Source organism: Phodopus roborovskii, unplaced genomic scaffold (genome assembly GCF_943737965.1).
Source record: "Phodopus roborovskii unplaced genomic scaffold, PHOROB, whole genome shotgun sequence".
Classification (NCBI taxonomy): domain Eukaryota; kingdom Metazoa; phylum Chordata; class Mammalia; order Rodentia; family Cricetidae; genus Phodopus; species Phodopus roborovskii.
Genome location: NW_026125577.1, coordinates 2,044,930 through 2,064,444, shown reverse-complemented (window position 1 = coordinate 2,064,444; position 19,515 = coordinate 2,044,930). Strand labels below are relative to the sequence as shown.

The 19,515-nt window shown below is 37.8% G+C and overlaps 1 protein-coding gene across 2 annotated transcripts in view; it reads right to left on the bottom strand.

Annotated features, from left to right (window-relative positions):
* Positions 1 to 2,265: 2,265 nt before the first annotated feature.
* Positions 2,266 to 19,515, bottom strand: part of Strn (striatin) — an 84,210-nt gene continuing 66,960 nt past the window's right edge. For both annotated transcript variants that reach the window (XM_051177896.1, XM_051177897.1), the window contains 8 exons: positions 17,835 to 18,010; positions 15,971 to 16,018; positions 11,652 to 11,773; positions 10,063 to 10,230; positions 7,833 to 7,973; positions 6,650 to 6,757; positions 5,521 to 5,607; positions 2,266 to 5,427 (listed from right to left, as the gene is read on the bottom strand). In XM_051177896.1, the coding sequence (XP_051033853.1) occupies positions 5,258 to 5,427; positions 5,521 to 5,607; positions 6,650 to 6,757; positions 7,833 to 7,973; positions 10,063 to 10,230; positions 11,652 to 11,773; positions 15,971 to 16,018; positions 17,835 to 18,010 (1,020 nt within the window). In that variant the 3' untranslated portion in view covers positions 2,266 to 5,257. The remainder of the gene's footprint in view (positions 5,428 to 5,520; positions 5,608 to 6,649; positions 6,758 to 7,832; positions 7,974 to 10,062; positions 10,231 to 11,651; positions 11,774 to 15,970; positions 16,019 to 17,834; positions 18,011 to 19,515) is intronic.

Here is a 19,515-nt window from a genome sequence, read left to right as displayed (position 1 = left end):
GTATTACAAAGAAGTGGTTCTTCCTAGAAATAGGCATTGGATCATATAGCTGGGGTGGGACAGGGGATACTCCTTAATCTGGAGAAAAAACAAGAGTGTGTGAAGGGGTCTAAGTTAGTTTTCTCACAAGAGGCCAACATCAGCCAATGAAGATAAAGAAGGAGGAGTGGAACATGGCAGACCAAGGACTTCCTAATGCTATATTGTTAACTCAGCAGCTTTCCATGAGTCTCTTAAAACCCCAGTCTCTGAGACTCTTTCAGAAAGAGCTAACGTACAACAGGGAAAAATCATTCTACATTAACAAGGCACTCACTGGTTCACAGCCTAGTAAAAACCCAGGCAAACATTGAAGTTAATTTAAATTAACATGAACTTTCTAATTTGCACCAGAGTGGTAATAATCATATGGTCCCAGTTAAATGAAATCTAAAGTTTGACCAGCCAAGATCCAGAAAGAATCCTCAGCACCACTTCAGAAACGCTGTTAAAGTAGGGAATCTAAAGCTCTCTTCTGATCTAACATATAACTCTTCCAAATTAAACACCTAACAATAAAACCAATCTAAAGGTTCTGTTAAATACTTGGTCAATGTGGAGTCCCTTGCACTGACATGGAGACCTAGCTGCATGCTTGATATGAGTAATTACAAAGCTTTCAGTAGCAAATGCAAAACTGATTCTAATTGTTTACCAGCTAAACAGAGATTTATTCATTTTCTCACCTTCCACTAAAATGGACTTTAGGAAATGACACAGCACACACACACACACACACACACACACACACACACACACACACACACACACACACACCAGATACTATTTTTATACAATCAGAATCCCAGTGTCAAACACTCTGCATACTACAGTCTAAACAAACAAGTAACATAGTCATGGAGGCAACTTCTAAGCCAGTGAAGTGAGTAATTATATACTTAAAGAGTGTGGAAGTAACTTTATTCAAAGAATACAGTAAGTTAAATGAAATCACAGTTCCCACCCCAGGTAAACTTTTTTTTGTTGTTTTGAGACAATGTAGCCCAGATTGGCCTTGAACTCCCTACATAGCTGGGGATAATCTTGAACTTGTGATCCTCTTGCCTCCACCTCTCAACTGCTAGGATTACAAGAGTGTGCCACTATGCCTTGAGTTTCTGGTAAATACAGTAACAATTTCATTCTTGGTTAAAAAAATATTACACATAACCAGGGACTAACTCCCCACTCATTAAGAACATGGGAAGTGTTTTAAGTCATCCTTGAGGAAATAAAACTAACAAACAAGCCAAAAAGAAAAAACAAAACAAAACAAAACACAAACAAACAAAAAAAAAAAAAAAACAAAACCCAAACAACAAGAAAAAAACAACAACAACCTAAAATTAATCCTAAATGTTTTGTTATGCTTTGTGAGGATACACGTGAGATGACAAAGCCTGGGAGAAGCACCAACATAGAATTTAAATTGCATCAACCTTCATTTCTAATGTCACAGAGATCTGTTCTAACTAAAATGGCAGTTATGACAATGAGGTAGATATAAGAGGACACTTCAATTTTCCAAGACTATTCTTAGGTGGAATTTTCATTAGTTCAAGCGTTTCATCTGAAAACAATTTTTACTGGTTCAAGCCTCATCAAATAAGAATTTCATGACATACTCTTGTGAACAGGGGAAATATATGAAATACTAAAAAAAGCAAGCTTTAAAAAAAAGTACATCAATGAGCAACCCATAGTTCTGGAGAACCAATACTTTGTTATCTGAAGTTGATTTTAATTAAAAAAAAAAAAAACCAAAAAAAAAAAAAAAAAAACCTAAAAAAAAACAGCTATTTATTCCTTACTGATTTTTCTCAGAAAGCATGTGTTTAAAGAGCACGAAGACTATGCATAAAAGTCCCCTGGAGTCCTAGAAGATGAGCAGATACATAAAAGACACTGACTATCACAAATCAGGATTTTTCACAGATTGGAAAACACACACACACACACACACACACACACACACACACACACACACACACACACACACACGCTCTCTCTCTTCCCCCTCCCACTCCCGACACAGATTCAATCTTCACCCTTGCTATAAGGCTGCATTTGTAGGGCTTTTGTTTTGTTTTGTTTTTTTAAAGGCACCTCTCACTTTCTAGCTATTGTCTTCTCGATGACACATTTTTGCCAAAAAGCTTGAATGTTCAATGGAAATAGTTCAGCACTGAGAATGGAATCTTTTCAATTCACATTTGAATAGCCAGGTTTTCTTACATTCAGATTTTAATAAACTAGAATGACAGTCTTTAAAACAAGCATGCTAGCCTATAATGAATATAATATATACAGTAATTTAAACACTTAGAACTATATATTATACTGTAAAAGCAAACATCACAACACTCAGCATACTCATCAACTACTGAGTATAATACCTCCAAAAATGAGAACACAAACAGTAAAATGCACTCATGGTTTATATATATATACATATGTGTGTGTGTATATATATATATCTGTCTGTCTATATATTATATATATCCCTATAATATATATAATATATATTTATAAAATATACATACATTTTTAGACATCTTTCAAATAAAGAATCATTATCTCCAAAAGAAATTTATAGCAAGAATACTGAAGGAATGGAAGTCAGATAAACAAATAATTTCTCACAAACTTCATTATCAGTGATACGGTTCAATTTTCTCCTTTAAGTTACAACTAAATGATTACAAAAGCTAAATACTTTGCATACTAATCATCTGTTTAATGGCAAAAATTGATAAATTTGTTCAATATAAAAATACTGAAGGTCATTATATCACTTATTTGTCTATGGTTGAGTAGCAAATGAGCTCCATGTGACAGCTGCATTTTGAGACGGATACTGTAAAGCTCCCAGAGACGTATCCATAGCACATGAAAATAAGGCAGGGACCTAACCCACCTGCTGATTTTCATACTATTCCAAAACAGTTCACCCAGAATATGTACAATCTGGTAAATATTTATGAAAGCATTTCAATGATTCTGAATCTTGAAATTGTTCATTTTGTGAATTTTCATTAGGATGGGGAAAGTCAGACAAATAAATAAATGTCCATGCTTCTACCATCTGGTTGGAAGATAGCTTTGGCTCATGTCCAGGCTGAGAGCAAACAGGGATACTTTAGATTAATCTTTCTATGTTCAGTTTTCAATGGCAAAACACACACTCCTAAAAAAACTTCCAACAGTTCTATCATTTGTATTACACTTTGCCTATCTTGGGATTATTTTCCACCCAATCAAGAGACAGAGAACAAACAGGGCAGCCACTCCTGGGTTTCCAGAATGTTGGTGACAAGAGTAAGATATATACTGAAGGCTTTGGAAAGTAATTAAAGCAGTAATTGTGGTCATAAATACACTACTTCTTCTTGAAAACTTCTAATATTCTGCAAATGTTGAGCTAGAAAACCCTTTTGCTCATTTTACAAAGGATGGAAGAATTTTACCCATCACAGTGTAAAATTTTGTATCTGCATGAAAACAAGCACTTACTTCATTTGTGTATACCAACCAATCTCTTAAGTCTGTTTGTTAACCAAAGCATAAAGATAAAATGTAGATTTTAAAATACTACAGCATGTCTATAGATCAACCAGGAAAATTTAGTATGGGTCTTATAATGTTAATGAAAATTTGCCTGCACACTGGAGAATTCTAAAAGGTCAACATTACCCATATCACCATGAGAATGCTACTTCAAAGAACAGATCACCAGAAATGCCATGGCTACAGCAATAGAATCATTATAATGGGTTATAATATTTATAGGTATAATATTTGTAAGACCTAGAGCCTGTGGTGTACACTAATTGATGTTTAATATTTAGGCTGGTCTGTCATTTGGGAGTCTCTGTCATTTGGCAGAGGAGTGTGAGGGGCATGAAGAAGTGCTGCCAGTTAGAAGTGAGAGGTCTGCACGGATTCTGAGACTCCCAAAAGCTGATCCATATGGGTCACAGACACGGTTTTCTCTAAGTACAGTACTGGTTCACTGTTCATTAAATGTGTGTGTTCCAATTAAATAACAGGGTAGGGGAGGAGAAAGAACCTCGAAGACATCACAGGCACTAATGTCTTCCATCTAGATCTCTTGTGAAGCTCTTCTTAGACACACTAGTAGCACACTTCCAAGGCTCACTGTTTCACGAAGCCAGCTGCTGCAAAAGCAGCTGCCTGAGGTGACCACATGTTTTGGAGTTGACAACATAATAATTATAAACTGTTTCTGGTATGTGTCAGACAACATGAACATGAAAAGTGGGGAAGGAACAGCAAAGATTATCTGAACCAATTACATAGGTGCTGACAAAGAGCTTTCTCCCTTTTCAGTCACTAGGAAGTAAATTTTATCAACATGAACTCTAGTACAACATCAACTCTAGTACAAATGAGGTGAATTTTTAAACAAATTATTATAGAGATAGTCCCTGTCTGCCCTTAAAAATAAACAATCTCAAACCTGGGTAAGTTAAAAATCTTTAGTAGAGCAGGCGCCATTAACTATTCTTCATAATGGGTGCTGGACAGCTAACCTTCAGAGTGGTATGTTTACTTTCAAAATTGTAATACAACATAGAAATCTGCTTGCAAACTAAATATTTGTTAGCATTTCTGAATAATATACTTAACATATTATCACATCTTCCCTCCTAATAGGTGAAACAGCTTTATGGAACAGCTGAGCGGAGAGCTATGTTAGAAACTCATTTGAACACTGTCTGGTCATTGTGCACAATGGGGTTAGTAGAGCAGATACAATACAATCTGACTACCTAAATATGTTCAGCAGATGTCTCAGGGTAGAGTATATCCAATTTCCCACTTTACTCATTCCCAGCCACTCAACTTTTAATTATTCATCACAGACAGCCCTGTTTACTCAGAAGGGAGATGCCAAACTTGTTTCGCTCAGGCCTGCCTAGCGAATGAGAACAACTTCAGAAATAAAAGTGCCTCTATGGGGGGAAATTTAAAAGTTTTCAGGCTCACAGAGTCAGCTGAGCTTGCAGCAACCTGAACAAACCTTCTCTTTAGAAAACAGTACACGAATTGCAAAACTACACTTTAACAAATGTTCTCTGTGCTCCTTCAGCAGAACAAAAGGGCAGAGTGAGTTGATGCTTGCCCTGGTCTTCTGCATCTCTGTTGTGCAGTTGACTTTTTATAAAGAACTAGAAGGTGAAGTTGATGAGTCTCATCATACAAAGACCTTAGCCAGCGCATCAGCTCCAGCACTGGCTATATAGCATTTGGAAGGGTGGAATGCTACATCATGGATCGATTCTTCAAATTTTTTCCGATGAGCTGTGAACTCTTGGATACATGTCTTACTTTCTAAATTCCATAAGCGTATTGAACAGTCATGACCTATTTCAAAAGAAAAAAGATTGAAAGAAACAATTTTATCAACATGAAGATGATAAGGACAATAAATAATCAATGCACAGCTAATGTACTTACTGCCAGACATCAAGTACAGGCCATTTGGATCAACTGCTAAACTTGTAACAGCTTCTAGGTGGGCTACCATCGAGTGGATCAGTTTGCCTTTGGAAAAAGACAGTGTTACTTTTTATTGATGGTTTTCTTCCGCCAACTCCCATGCTACCCTAGTTTCAACAGTTATCCCTGACTGTGTACTTCTTTATTAATCAACTTTTTCCATCAGTTCAAACAACCTATCTCCTACTCTTGCCTCTGGTCATGTTAATAAGAAAAAAATAAAGCTTAAATTTCAGATAAGTCTGTCTTTTAAGCCACAATAAATTCAGTGAGTTTTACATGTTCACTAATTACTAGTTAAGACATCACTAGTTCGACAAACTTCTTGTGTCCTTTAGTTACAGACAAACTCCATGGGCTCATGAGGACAGACAGTTCAAATTCAAAGAGACAGAGGAAAAGGAAAAAAACGATGGTCACAGTTTTGGTGGAAACAATACACAGAAAAGAATTTTAAAAATTAAACTGCTAGGGACTAAATACATTAGAAAGAAATATGGCTGCTCACACAAAGTTCTTCCCTGTACTTTAGCTCTTTGGGTACTTCCTTAGACTGGTGAAATCAGTCCACTGAAAGCTGGGAAAACCCCATGCCCCAATTCAGTCAGGACTCAAATTTTAGTAACAGAAAAGAATTAGCCTGTGGAAAACACACAAAACAAATGACCTGAGGGTTTTCATATGCAACACTGAGTCAAGCTATTTAAGATTGGACAACAGAATACAGCTATTCAGTAACTGAACAATTTAAAACAAAACATAATTATCAGCCTCTGCTTTCAACTTGTTTCTATTAATGCTCACTCCTTATGGATTGCAGCAGATCATTCTTATTGGTATTTAGGTTTGTGGCTTTAGACTATCTGCTTACTATTAAACAAACTAAAAAACCCCATCCTATATTATATAATATAGTCTTAGCAGATAGGAATGAAATGAGCAGAAATTGAGTGAAGAAAGTATTTCAGTGCCTATTCTGTGACTATAAAGCTCCAATTAGACACCACAATTAGCTTACTGAGGTGTTTACTGTTGTTTTATTTTCTTGTTGCCGTTGTTGGTTTTGCTTCAGAGACACAGTCCTTACCTGTATTGTTGTCATAGAATTTGATGTGCCTGTCTTCGTGAGCAGTGATGCTGATTGGAAGAGTGGGATGGCTGATGACTCTGTTTATTTGGCATGAAGAATTGGCTGCTAAAAAGAGAATATTAAAAATAATATAAATCCAAAGCCACAAAGAAACCCTGTCTCGAAAGAACATACAAACAAACAAAAAACAATGCAAAACAGTCAAAATAGTTTTTTTTTATATATATAAAGAAGATATAAATACTAAAACAGACAGGAAAAAAATAAACTATGCAACTTTAGTCTGGCTGTGGTTCAGTGTTCTCCAATTGTTTCTCCAGCTTCATTGCTGTAAAATAAGATCTGCCTAAGGTAAATCACACTGGCACATTTACAGGTAATGAAATGTCAGAGTTCCTTTTTCACTTCCCACTATGCATGGATACCATCTAAGACTTGGCCTAGAGACACGGATGACATCCAAGTCTACACATTTTGTGATGTTCGATACCATAATAGAATTCTATCTGCAGGGCGGTGGTGGCAAATGCCTTTAAATCATAGCACTTGGGAGGCAGAGGCAGACGGATGGATCTCTGTGAGTTCAAGAGCAGCCTGCCTCATCTCCAGAGTGCATTTCAGGCCAGCCAGAGATTCACAGTGAAATCCTGTCTCAAAACCAAACACCACCAAATAATCTTCAAAGTTAAACCTCAGTTCCTTGCAACATGGAGCTCTGTTCAGGTAGTTGTGATTTAGATACAAACATGAAAACGAGGGCTTTGCCTCCTTTCTTGTTCCTCTTTGCATCAGAACAGAAAAGGCGATTGCCTTGCAGTCACCAGACTTTGAGTTTCTAAGGAGCATATTAGTAATTGTTGTACACTACTTAAGAATTTTTGAAGAGATTAATTACTATATTCAGCTTGTTATTTCAATATACAACAGAAAATGCCAGGTGAAATTTTTCTGTTGTTTGTTTTAGACTGTGCTGAAGTTTAAAACAAAAGTTTTTTTTTTTTCTTTTCTTTCTTTCTTTCCTTTTTTTTTTTTTTTTTTTTTTTTTTTTTTTAAGTAAATGTGTCTTCAGGTTTGGGCAATAGAACAAGTTATGATTCAATCATTCTTCATAGAAACTTGGGCAGTTACACTTTTGATTAAGTTTAAAAACACAGAGACTTTTAAAGATTGGTATACATACTCGAGTCTAGCTTGGATTCTAAAGTGAGGATTCGCTGCTGTGTCTCCATGTTAAAGATGCTTGTATACCCTTTGCTGAATGATGCTACCATATGGCTCGGGTCACTGCTCACAAGATCCACAGAAGCGGGGATTCCCAGTTCTAAGTGTCAAAAATATTCAGAGAGTATGACAGTTAAAAGGTCTACTTGAGAAAGTAATCAAAATGCAGAAAAACAAAAAGTATGATTTAATTTAATAAATCAGGCTTAACATCAGGATAAGTTATTTTAGAACCATTCAGAGAAGAGTGTTTCTTTTCTAACTTTTAGCTTCAGTCTATTTTATTATCCCTACCTGTTAAATGTTTTCTACCCATTATTCTGCTAATCCACTCAGAGAATGCAAACTTACTTAGGAAGAAAATGAAAGCATATGGACCATAAGTTTTATAGCTTCCACTCCCATTTCAGGCAGAAAATAACACAGTGGGAACTCAGTATTTTAAAAATCCATCTTGAAGAAAAAATAAATAAATAAATAACAAATCCAAACTTAGGCTGTAGTGCAGCTCAGTGGTACCATGCTTGCTGGCACAGAGTTAATTAAGTCTTGAAAGTCTAAGTGCACATTATGACTTTGCTGAAGAATAAAGGTGTTCTATGGCCTGGAGTGTAACTCAACTGTAGAATATTTGTCTAACATGCAAATCACCACACAAATACACAAAGGTATCATCAGGGGACTAAACTTGGAACTCATCTGTACCAAAAACATAATGATAAAGCTAGTGTAGTAGCATACTCCTTAAATCCAAGCACTTGGAAATAGAGGCCAAAGGATTGTGAATTTGAAGTCAGCCTGGGCAATGAATTTAAGGTGAGCCTGAGCTACATAGTAAGGCATTGCCACAAGAAAACAAACAAACAGAATGATAAATATAAAAATAAAATAATGCTTCATTTGGTTCAACACCTAACTAAAGCAAGGTAATAATTCAAAGCTGTATAGCAGAAGTTCTAGGAATAGCCAGTGAAAAGCAAGAAATAGTACTCAACCAAATAAGCTATCGAAGAATTCAACACTGAAACAGAAGGGAACCTGTACCACACAACCACAGGAAGACTAAAGTGAGGCAGAATGACAGCATCAAGACTGAGTGAAAATGCTTGAGCAAACGGACCTCGCACAGGCTACAGTCCAGGTTATAAAGTGCCATGAGCACTCTAGCAACGTTGGTCATTTCACATAAGTTAAAAACAAAACACCCACCCTAAAACCCAGCAAGTCTACTAAAAGGTCTCTACTACACATGATGAAAACGTATGAATGTTCATAATAAATTATTCCTAATAGCGCCACACTGGAACAACCTAAGTAAATACCAAGAGGTAAATGAATAGGTTATGGAAATTATGACTTTTATAGAAATTTGGTTCATAACAGCCTTGGTGTCTATCAGGACATATATAGAATATATAGAATAGATATATAAATAAAGAGGAAATAAACTGACACTGAACTGCATAAATGTTACAGGAGATAAAAAGCCAGGCACAAAGATTACATCCTAAACTGCTATTTTATTATAGTTCAGAATAGACAAAACTAATCTATAATGAAAGTAATCTTGACAACAGATGCTGCTGGCTGGGATATGCAGCAGGGAATGGCTAAGGACACAAGGCAGCTGAGGGAAGGGAAGAAATGGTCCCGCTCCAGACCTATACTAGCTCCAGGACTCCACCTGTTCATGCATCAGAAAACACCCTTAACACCTTTTGTCTTCAACGAAAATAAATTATGTCTTAATTTTTAAAATGTAAATTCCATTTTCTCATCAAATGCTGTGGTTTTTTTTTCTTTTATTCAATTGTGTGTATATGTGGGTGTGTGTGTGAGGGTGGGTGTGGGGGGTGTGTCATGTGCACATGAATGCAAGTGCCTGCTGAGGTCAGAGGTGTGAGACACCCCTGGAGTTGGGGTTATAGGCAGTTGGAAAATAACTGATGTGGGTGTTGGGAATTGAACTCAGGTCCTCTGGAAGACCAGTATGTTCTCCTAACCATTGAGCCATCTCTCCAGCCCATCAAATGCCATTTTTTTAAGACTTATACATACACTGAAATGTCAAACAACAATATTGGTATTTTTTTTTTTAAAAAAAAAAGCCTTAAAATGTATACAGTCAAGAGTTTACAGAATTTTTTTGCTTGCATTTTTCAGAAAATGTTTAACTTTAAGGACTGTACCTTGGTTGTCATTAAACACACTCAGTGCTGGAGCAACCTCAGCTGTATTCCATAAACGAAGAGTACCATCTGCTGAGCAGGACAACAAGCGGTGGTGTGCAGCACTGTAGGCTAGCCCCCACACTGCATCTGTGTGGCCCAAAAGAGGGCCTCTCAGAACACAAGGATCTGTGGAGAACAAGCACATGCAAAACCAGGAAGAAAAAGTGTCATAAGACAGAGTACCCAAAAACAGTGTAACGCAGTCTTCTAGTTTTAGTATCTTCTGAAATGTTGCTATAATTACACGTAGTTTTGGAAATATACAAATAGAGTCTGAACATTCTAAATTAGAATTAAGAAGTACAAGTCTGCTTTCTTAAGAAAGCTCTATTTTAATGTTTATTAAATAAACATAAGTAGAGATTTTGTTTGTTGACTCTGTGTTAAATGCTTTTAATGGCAAACATGTCATGTTAGACCATTCTGTATTAACACCAAAATTAAAGCAACCCATTTCTACAGAGTTTTACAAGAGAATTTATGGCAACACAGTTAATATGAATTCATCCCATAACACTGCTCTTAAAACCAAAGCATCTGTGTGCATAAATGCATGTCTGTGTGTGTGTGTGTGTGTGTGTGTGTGTGTGTGTGTGTGTGTGTGTGTTGAGGGTGGAGGGAAGACAGACAGTTATTCTGAAACTTAGAGTGGCCTGGTACTCATTAACTAGACCAAATTCACAGCAATTCTCCTGCTTCTTTCTCCCTGGCAAGTTAAGAGATCACAGGTCTGCACCACTAAAGCTAGCCACAAGGCCACTCCTTAACCTCTGAGGCCCTTTACAATAAATATTTTGGAGGCATGGACTTTAAAACTAATTAACTTCTTCTATTTCCCTCCAATAACCAGCATTCATTTACCTTCAAACTTGTTTGTCAAAAACAATAATAAAATATGACTACAAATGAATGGCAAAGTACAAGACAGATGTCTAACATCAAGAAAGCATCAACCAAAGAGTATTTCTGTCTAATAAGACTGAAGAGATGAACTCTTTTCTCAAGAACAGTGTGTTTTTACCTTCAGTATTAGGTATCCTGTATTTGCAGGAATCCTTCTGAATGACATAAAGACATGCTTCTCTTTACTGGTCTCTTAAATATTAATTTTACCCTTAATATGATGGGAGATGTCATTCTGTAAATATGTCTATCTTATTGGTTGATGAATAAAACACTGATTAACCAGGCAGAATGACAGGTGGGAAAAGGAGACAAGGAGGATTCTGGGAAGTGTAGGCAGAGAAAAGTCATCATGTGAGCCCAGGGAAAAGAGGATTCGAGTGAGGTGTCTCCAGTAAGATAAGACTACATGGAGCTACATAGATTAGTAGTTATGGGTTAATAATTAAGACAGAGTTAGCCTATAAGAAGCCCAAACCAACAGACAACCATAATATAACTAATATAAGTCTCTGAGTATTCATTTGGGGTTGACAATGCTGTGGGACCACGCTGGAGGAAAAGAGTTATTGTAATGCTTAATATATACTATGAAAAAAATGTAAAAAGACAACATGGTTTCAGAACTTTGGTGACACACATACCATAAGAATCATAGGGATCGATGTTGGGATTGGTGGTGTTCCATCCCTGAATCAGTCCATCTGTACCACCACTGTAACACTGCTCACCATTGCTGCTCATCACTACACACAGCACTGGACCTCTGGGACATCAAACAGATCAACAGGTATCAAGTAAACTGTTATTCTCAAATGTCAGTTCTACAATGTAACTTGTCAAAACTCAGAATGTCTGATTACCTAAATGCTTTTCTACTTTCCAGCTTTTAATGATGATTACAAACATTACTGAAGTACTACTTACTATTCACTTTCTTTCTATGCCAAACCAAAGGCTGGTAAATTATGGTAGTAGTCTTAGTATAGTCCTCAGGCTATAAACAATTTTTATATTTTTAAAAGTTAAAATAGCAGCACACACAGTAACAACAAAAACCAAGAATATGTTAAATGAATTAAGACCCTTAGTTTAATTAGCAAAAAAAAAAAAAAAAGAAAAAAGAAAAAAAAAAGCCAAAAGAGGACAAAAAAAGTTCAACAAGAGTATATGGATTGCTAAACCTGAAAAATATTTACTTTCTTACCCTTTACATAAAAAGCATTTCAATGTCTGTGAAAAGTGGAGTGAAGATATGCCTCTTATATATAAGTGGAAATAAGAAAATATGTAATTACTATAAAAAAAGTATTGGATAAAAATACAAATGGCAAATGTGTGAGCATACATTACTCAGGAGGAAATCCAGGGCCTCCTTCTACTTTTAAGCTACATCCCCACACTTTGAACAGTTTTTATATGTAGGTTATGTTTAAGGAAGACCCAATAAACTCTACCAGGGAACTCCTACAGCTGATAAACACCTTCAGCAAACTAGCAGGATACAAGATAAACTCAAAAAAGTCAGTAGCCCTACTTTTTTCAGACGACAAAGAGACAAAGAAATCAGAGAAACAAACATCACCCTTTACAATAGCCACAAGCAACATAAAGTATCTTGGTGTAATGCTTACCAAACAAATAAAAGACCTATATAATAAGAACTTTGTGGCTCTAAAGAAAGAAATTAAAGAAGATACCAGAAAATGGAAAGATCTCCCATGCTCTTGGATAGGTAGGATAAACATAGTAAAAATGGCAATCTTGCCAAAAGCAATCTACAGATTCAATGCAATCCCCATTAAAATCCCACCACAATTCTTCACCGACCTTGAAAGGATAATAATCAACTTTATATGGAAAAACAAAAGACCCAGGATAGCCAAAACAACTCTATACAATAAAAGAACGTCAGGAGGCATCACCATTCCTGACTTCAAGCTCTACTACAGAGCTATAGTTCTGAAAACAGCATGGTATTGGCACAAAAGTAGACAGATAGACTAATGGAATCGAATTGAAAATCCTGATATTAACCCACGCACCTATGAACACCTGATTTTCGACAAAACAGCTAAAATTATACAATGCGGCGAGGACAGCATCTTCAACAAATGGTGCTGGCACTATTGGATGAGGGTGTGTAGAAGACTGCAGATAGACCCATGTCTGTCGCCATGCACAAAACTCAAGTCCAAATGGATCAAAGACCTCAACATCTATCCAGCCATATTGAACCTCTTAGAAGAGAAAGTAGGACGTACCCTTGAACAAATTGGTATAGGAGACTGCTTCCTGAACATAACATCAGGGGCACAGACTCTGAGAGCAACAATTAATAAATGGGACCTCTTCACACATAGAAGCTTCTGTAAGGCAAAGGACACAGTGGACAAGACCAAACGGCAGCCCACTAACTGGGAAAAGATTTTCACCAATCCTATATCCGACAAAGGGCTGATCTCCAAAATATACAAAGAACTCAAGAAACTAGTCAACAAAACACCAAATAACCCTATTAAAAAATGGGGTACAGAACTGAAGAAAGAATTCTCAATAGAGGAAATCAAAAAGGCTGAAAGATACTTAAAGTACTGCACATCCTTAGCTATCAGGGAAATGCAAATCAAAACAACTTTGAGATACCATCTTACTCCTGTCAGAATGGCTAAAATTAGAAACACCAATGATGACTCATGTTGGAGAGGATGTGGAGAAATAGGAACACTCCTCCACTGCTGGTGGGAGTGCAAACTCATACAGCCATTTTGGAGATCAGTATGGCGGTTCCTCAGGAAAATGGGAATTAGTTTATCACAGGACCCGGCAATCCCCTTCTTAGGCATATACCCAAATGATCCACATCCATGCAACAAAGACATCTGTTCAACTATGTTCATAGCAGCACTATTTGTAATAGCAAGAACCTGGAAGCAACCTAGATGCCCCTCAATTGAAGAATGGTTAATGAAGATGTGGCACATCTACACAATGGAATACTACTCTGCAGAAAAAATAATGGTATCTTGAAATTCGCAGGCAAGTGGATGGCACTTGAAGAAACCATCCTGAATGAGGTAACCCAGTCACAAAAAGAGGAACACATTATGTACTCACTCATATATGGATTTTAGACCTAGATCAAATGATCACCAGCCTATAATTCACATCACCAGACGAACTAGGATACAAGATGTATTCTAAGAGATTCATATAAAGTGCCTCACAGAACTGGTAATGGACAAGTCCCCCCAGAGCTCAGGTGAAGTGGGGGAGGACAGCGAATGGAGAGAGAAGTAGGAGAAAACAAGGGGGAGGAAAGAAAGATTTAGCCTGGTTAGGAACAGAAGACAGGAAAGAGAGAGGGGGAGAGACAGAGAGAGAGAGAACATAAAATAGGGAGCCAATATTGGTTTGAAGATAAAATTGAACACAAAGAAAGGTCTAGAGAACTACAACACTGCTGCCAACTAACAATTTGAGCTTCCATGGAAAGGCTATCATAAATGCCCTTCCCGGAGGGAGAGATCAACAACTAACTTATCCATGGAGCCCTCAACTAATGCCTGTTGGAAACAGGAGCAAACATCCATACATAAACACTGAGTCAAAGTAGAACTCAGATGCAGAGGGAGAGGACAAGACTAGGCGGCAGAAACACATAGAGACAGCTTCCCTGAACAAGGAGGAGCTAACAGGCCACCAGACTGATAGCTGGGAAGCCAGCATGGGACTGACTCAGGCCCCCCTGAATATGGATCTCAGCCAGAAGGACTGAGCAATCTAAGGGACCTCAGACAATGGAGCCAGGATGTATCCCTGGAGCACAAAAGGACTTGCGAACACATCCCCCATGGAGGAATAAGTGCCTTAATCTAGAGACAGGAGAGGGCTTAGTCCCTACTTCACATGACCTGTCAGACCTACATGACCCCTACTGGATGACATTCCTCTACATTTGGAATTGGGGTGGGGGGATGGGAGGGTGGTTAGAGTACATGTGAGAGAACAGAGAGGGTAAAAGGGAGGGAAGGGAGGGAGAAGGCAGGGAGTGAGGGAGGTTGGGAGGGAGGGAGAGGGAACTGGGATCAACATGTAAAATAATAAATTAAATTTTAAAAAATGCTTTGACTCCAAAATTTAAGTTCAAGGACAAGTTACTGGGGAAAAGAATTTCTATTTTTGTTTCCACAGAAAATGAAAAGTTGTGGATTCCTTCCAGACTAATGTGGTTTGATCAAGCCAGACCACCTGAAACAGAGTACCAGGTGATCCTACATTCAAAACAGCTGGACAAAGCAGCCTGACAGACTACAGTCAGGATTTCTGAATCTTCTTCGAATCCCCCATGACAGCGCCCCTTACCAGCAGGAAGTAGTTTGGAAAGAACAACACCCAAATTCCCAAATATTGTCTATAAATGTTTGTTTTCATTTAAATGGACTTGGTTATATAAAATAAAATTTAAAAAAATGAAAAAAAAGAAGGAAATCATGAAATGTGCAACAGAAAAAAAAAAAGGAAGAAACTATGTGAGAATCGTATTAAAAATTATTTTAAGTTTTTATTTGTACATGTGGTTGTATGTCACCTCTGCACAGGTGCTCACAGAAGCCAGAAGAGTGGTGTCAGATCACAGGAGTTGGAGTTACAAGCTGTTGGGAACCACCCCACATGGCTGCTAGGAACTGAACTCCAGTTTTCTGGAGGAGTAGCAAGCACCCAGTGCTAGCTAGCATTTCTAGTACTTAAACCTAAATACTTCAGTTTATAATACACATGCATACCAGGATCTCTACCAGGTATTTATATTATCTGCCAGGTTCTTTTACGTTTACCGAAAGCCCCACCACTACTAAATAGAAAAATTATATTAAAATATGTAAGTGAAAGAATGTACGATATTCCAATCAAACTGTGTTAAAATGATGTTGGCTTAATAAAAGAAAAACCACATACTTACTTATGAGCCCTGAATGTATAGATAGGCTCCACATCAAGAGAAGTACTCCTAAACCAGAAGAAAAAAGGAAAAAAAAAAAAAAAAGATAACTTTAAGCATCCCACATTTCAGTAGTGAACAGCATAACTAAGTGGTAGTACTGTGGTCTCCATAGTAATACTATACTCAGCCTTAAGATACAGAGGTTCACCTAATCCCAGTTATACCTTCACAGGATGGACAAACACCCACCTTATAGTGGTACATTCTTACACCGATTCCTCACACTGTTACAATCAGTCCACTAATGTTACACAGTCTCTCCATACTGTTTACAATTTGTTCACTAATGTTACACAGCCTCCTCACACTGTTACAATTCATCCACTAATGTTACACAGCCTCTCCACACTGTTACAATTTATCCACTAATGTTACATAGCCTCTCCACACTGTCCACTAATGGGAGAGATCATTCATAAGAGAACACAAGGACTGTGAAGGATAATTTTCAGAACGTCATTTCCAGTTATATCACTAATTGACTAATGCAGGGAAGTTTTTATTATTTCAGAACTTCAAGTTATCCTATATTTAAAATAAAACAAAATCTAGATAGTATCAAATATTCAACATGAATGAGAATCTAAATACGCCAGAACTATACAGCAGGATTTCAGCAAGGGGTCTTTTAGTTCCCCATGTTTTCATGAAGGTTAATATGTCTATCCTTGATTTTGTGGAAACTGCCTAAGTCATCAGCTCATTACTAAGAACAGGACTCTGAATGTCTGCATTATCTAACAGACAAATATTCATCATAGACAATGGTAAGAATCATGTTGCAGGAATTTGCTGTTATATATTATCTTGTCTCAAGTCAGCTCCAAGGTAACTAAGATACTATTATTTGCATGTGTAGATTTTACTGATTTGTTTCCACTATTTCCCTCAATCAGACATTTACATTTAGCTCCATATGACTGAGCTGGAACCAGAACTAGCATACTGTGACCTGAAAACTGGAAAGGCAAAAGCACAGCACATCAAAGGGAATACCATTCTGCTCAGACTGCTCCAGCAATTTGCCTGTCCTGTGTGACTCACGGCACTAACGCTACTGGTGCCTTTTAAACTGGGTAGCAGCAATTTCTCCTACAGGCAGGACAACATCTGTGGTGCCCTGTATTACAGTCTATTGTACTCTTCTTAGTTGTACTCTTCTGCCTCACACAGTGAAAGGATCCTGGTTGGCAGAGGCTGGTGTGGATGAAGGTAATGGACTCATAGAAGGTGAGCTCTAGGAGGGCCTCATCAAGTAGAGCTGAGTCTAGCTTGGGGGCTAAGGAAAAAGTTTATAGGACAGTATGTCTGCTGGCATTCATACACCAAACCAAGAACGAACAACTAAGCAAAGACAACAAACAGTATCTCTCAGTTCAGACAGACTACTTAGTATGAAAACTTGTCAGAGAAAAAGCTAATGGCATAGAGAAGTTCCTAACCACTTCTTTCACTTTGTAAATTCAAACTTTGTAAATAATGGAGTGAGGGCAAAGGTTTCATAATTCTATGTGTTCCTACTTATATCTCTTTATATTAATAGGGATCTTCATTACAGGCCAGAGGCCCCACTTATAAATGAAAACAGGGACTTAAAACACTTATGCATAAGAACTGTAATCAGCAGTCACAAACCCCTGGGACCCATTAGACAAAAACCCTTAGATTGTCTGGAGGATTCACCAATGACATGGTAAAGAACAAAGAACCAGAAGAGACACTTGGGAACTATAACAGAAAATTATTTTAAAATATGTATTTTCCTGTTGATAAATAATTTAACTAAACCTTAAAAGAAACCGTAAAAGTAGAATATTCTCACTTTTTGGCTGGGGCTGTTTTTTGCAAATTCCACATTTTCAGTGTATGGTCCTCTGACGCTGTTATTAAAACGGGCTCAATGGGGTGGAAAGCAAGGGCTCGAATGCCATCAAAGTGACTTCTTAAGGTAAACTTAGGGTTCCACGTCTTCCTCAAGGCATCTTTATTATTTGCTATCTATTGAAGAAACAAAACATCAGGTTGGGATAGCTGATTTACTACTATTACACCATACAAATCTCAAAACAATATTTTAAAAAAAATTTTTTTTTTTTTTTTTACATTTCAATCCCAGTTCCCCTTCCTTCCTCTCCTCCTATTCCCCTCACTACCACCAACCTGATCCACCCCACCCCAGCCACTTCCCATCTGCTCTACGGAGAGGGTAAAGTCTCCCCTAGGAAGTCTACTAAGTCTGTCCCATCACCTAATTGAGGCAGGACCAAGGCACCTCTCCACTTCCCACACCCCTGTGTCTAGGCTGAACAAGGTATCTCTCCATAGAATCGGCTCCCCTAAGTCAGCTTGTGCATTAGTGTTAGATCTTGGACCTACTGCCAGTGGCCTCAATATTGTCCCAGTGACACCATTGTCACCTACATTAAGGAAATGTAGTTCAGTCTTACATAGATTCCCCATTTGTCAGATCTGAGTCAGTGATCTCTCACTAGCTTGGGTCAGCTGATTCTGTGGGTTTCCCCATCATGGTCTTGACTCTTTTGTTTGTATTACTGCTCCTCCCTCACTTCGATTAAAACAATGTATTTTTAAAGCAAACTAATTAGCAAAATTAGTAACATGTGGCAATTTTCATTGAAGAAATAAAAAATGTAGAATAAGAGAACATAACTCAATCTAAACTGTAGATAAGTGATGATCCCAAATGGATCTCTACTATGCTAGTTTCGACCCTGAATGTGCTTGAAGGCTTGATCAACTAGCCTCTGGCACTCCCAGGAGGTGGAGTGTTTAGCAGATGAAGCCTAGACAAGAAAGTGACATCACTGAAAGATCTCCTTTAGGAGAAGCAGCAGCCCAGGCCTCTCCTCTCTCTGATCCCTTAACACCATGAAGCAAGTGGCTTCTTCTGATGCTTGCATCTCACCATGACTTGACCCCACCAACATGGACTGGAAGACAAGCACGTTGTATCCATCCATCCTTCCTCCCTTCCTCCCTCCCTCCCTTCCTTCCTTCCTTCCTAAGGGGTTAATTATTTCACATTATTATGTCACATCAACAGAAAACAAATAATTACTGGAGTGTTTTCAAAATCAAGCAACTCAAACTGTAGACACATATTGTAATTTGGGTCAAAGAACTAGGTTTGTTAGCTTTTTCTTTAAGCCTGTGTCCTGGCTAGTCTATGTCAATTGTGTCAATGAGCTAGACTCATTTGGGAAGAGTGAACCTCAACAGGGGAAAAAAAAAAAATGCTCCCACCAGACTGACCTATGGGCAAGCAAGGCTGTGGTGCATTTTCTTGATGGGAAATTGATATGGGAGGGCCTGGCTCACTGCAATGTCACCTCTAGGCAGGTGGTCCTGGGCTTTAAGAAAGCAGGCTGATGAAGCCACTAGCAGCATTCCTCCATAGCCTCTGCTTTGGCCAGTTTTCAGGTTCTTGCCCTGACTTCCTTCAATGATTGACTGTGATGGTAAGCAGACATAAAACCTGTTCT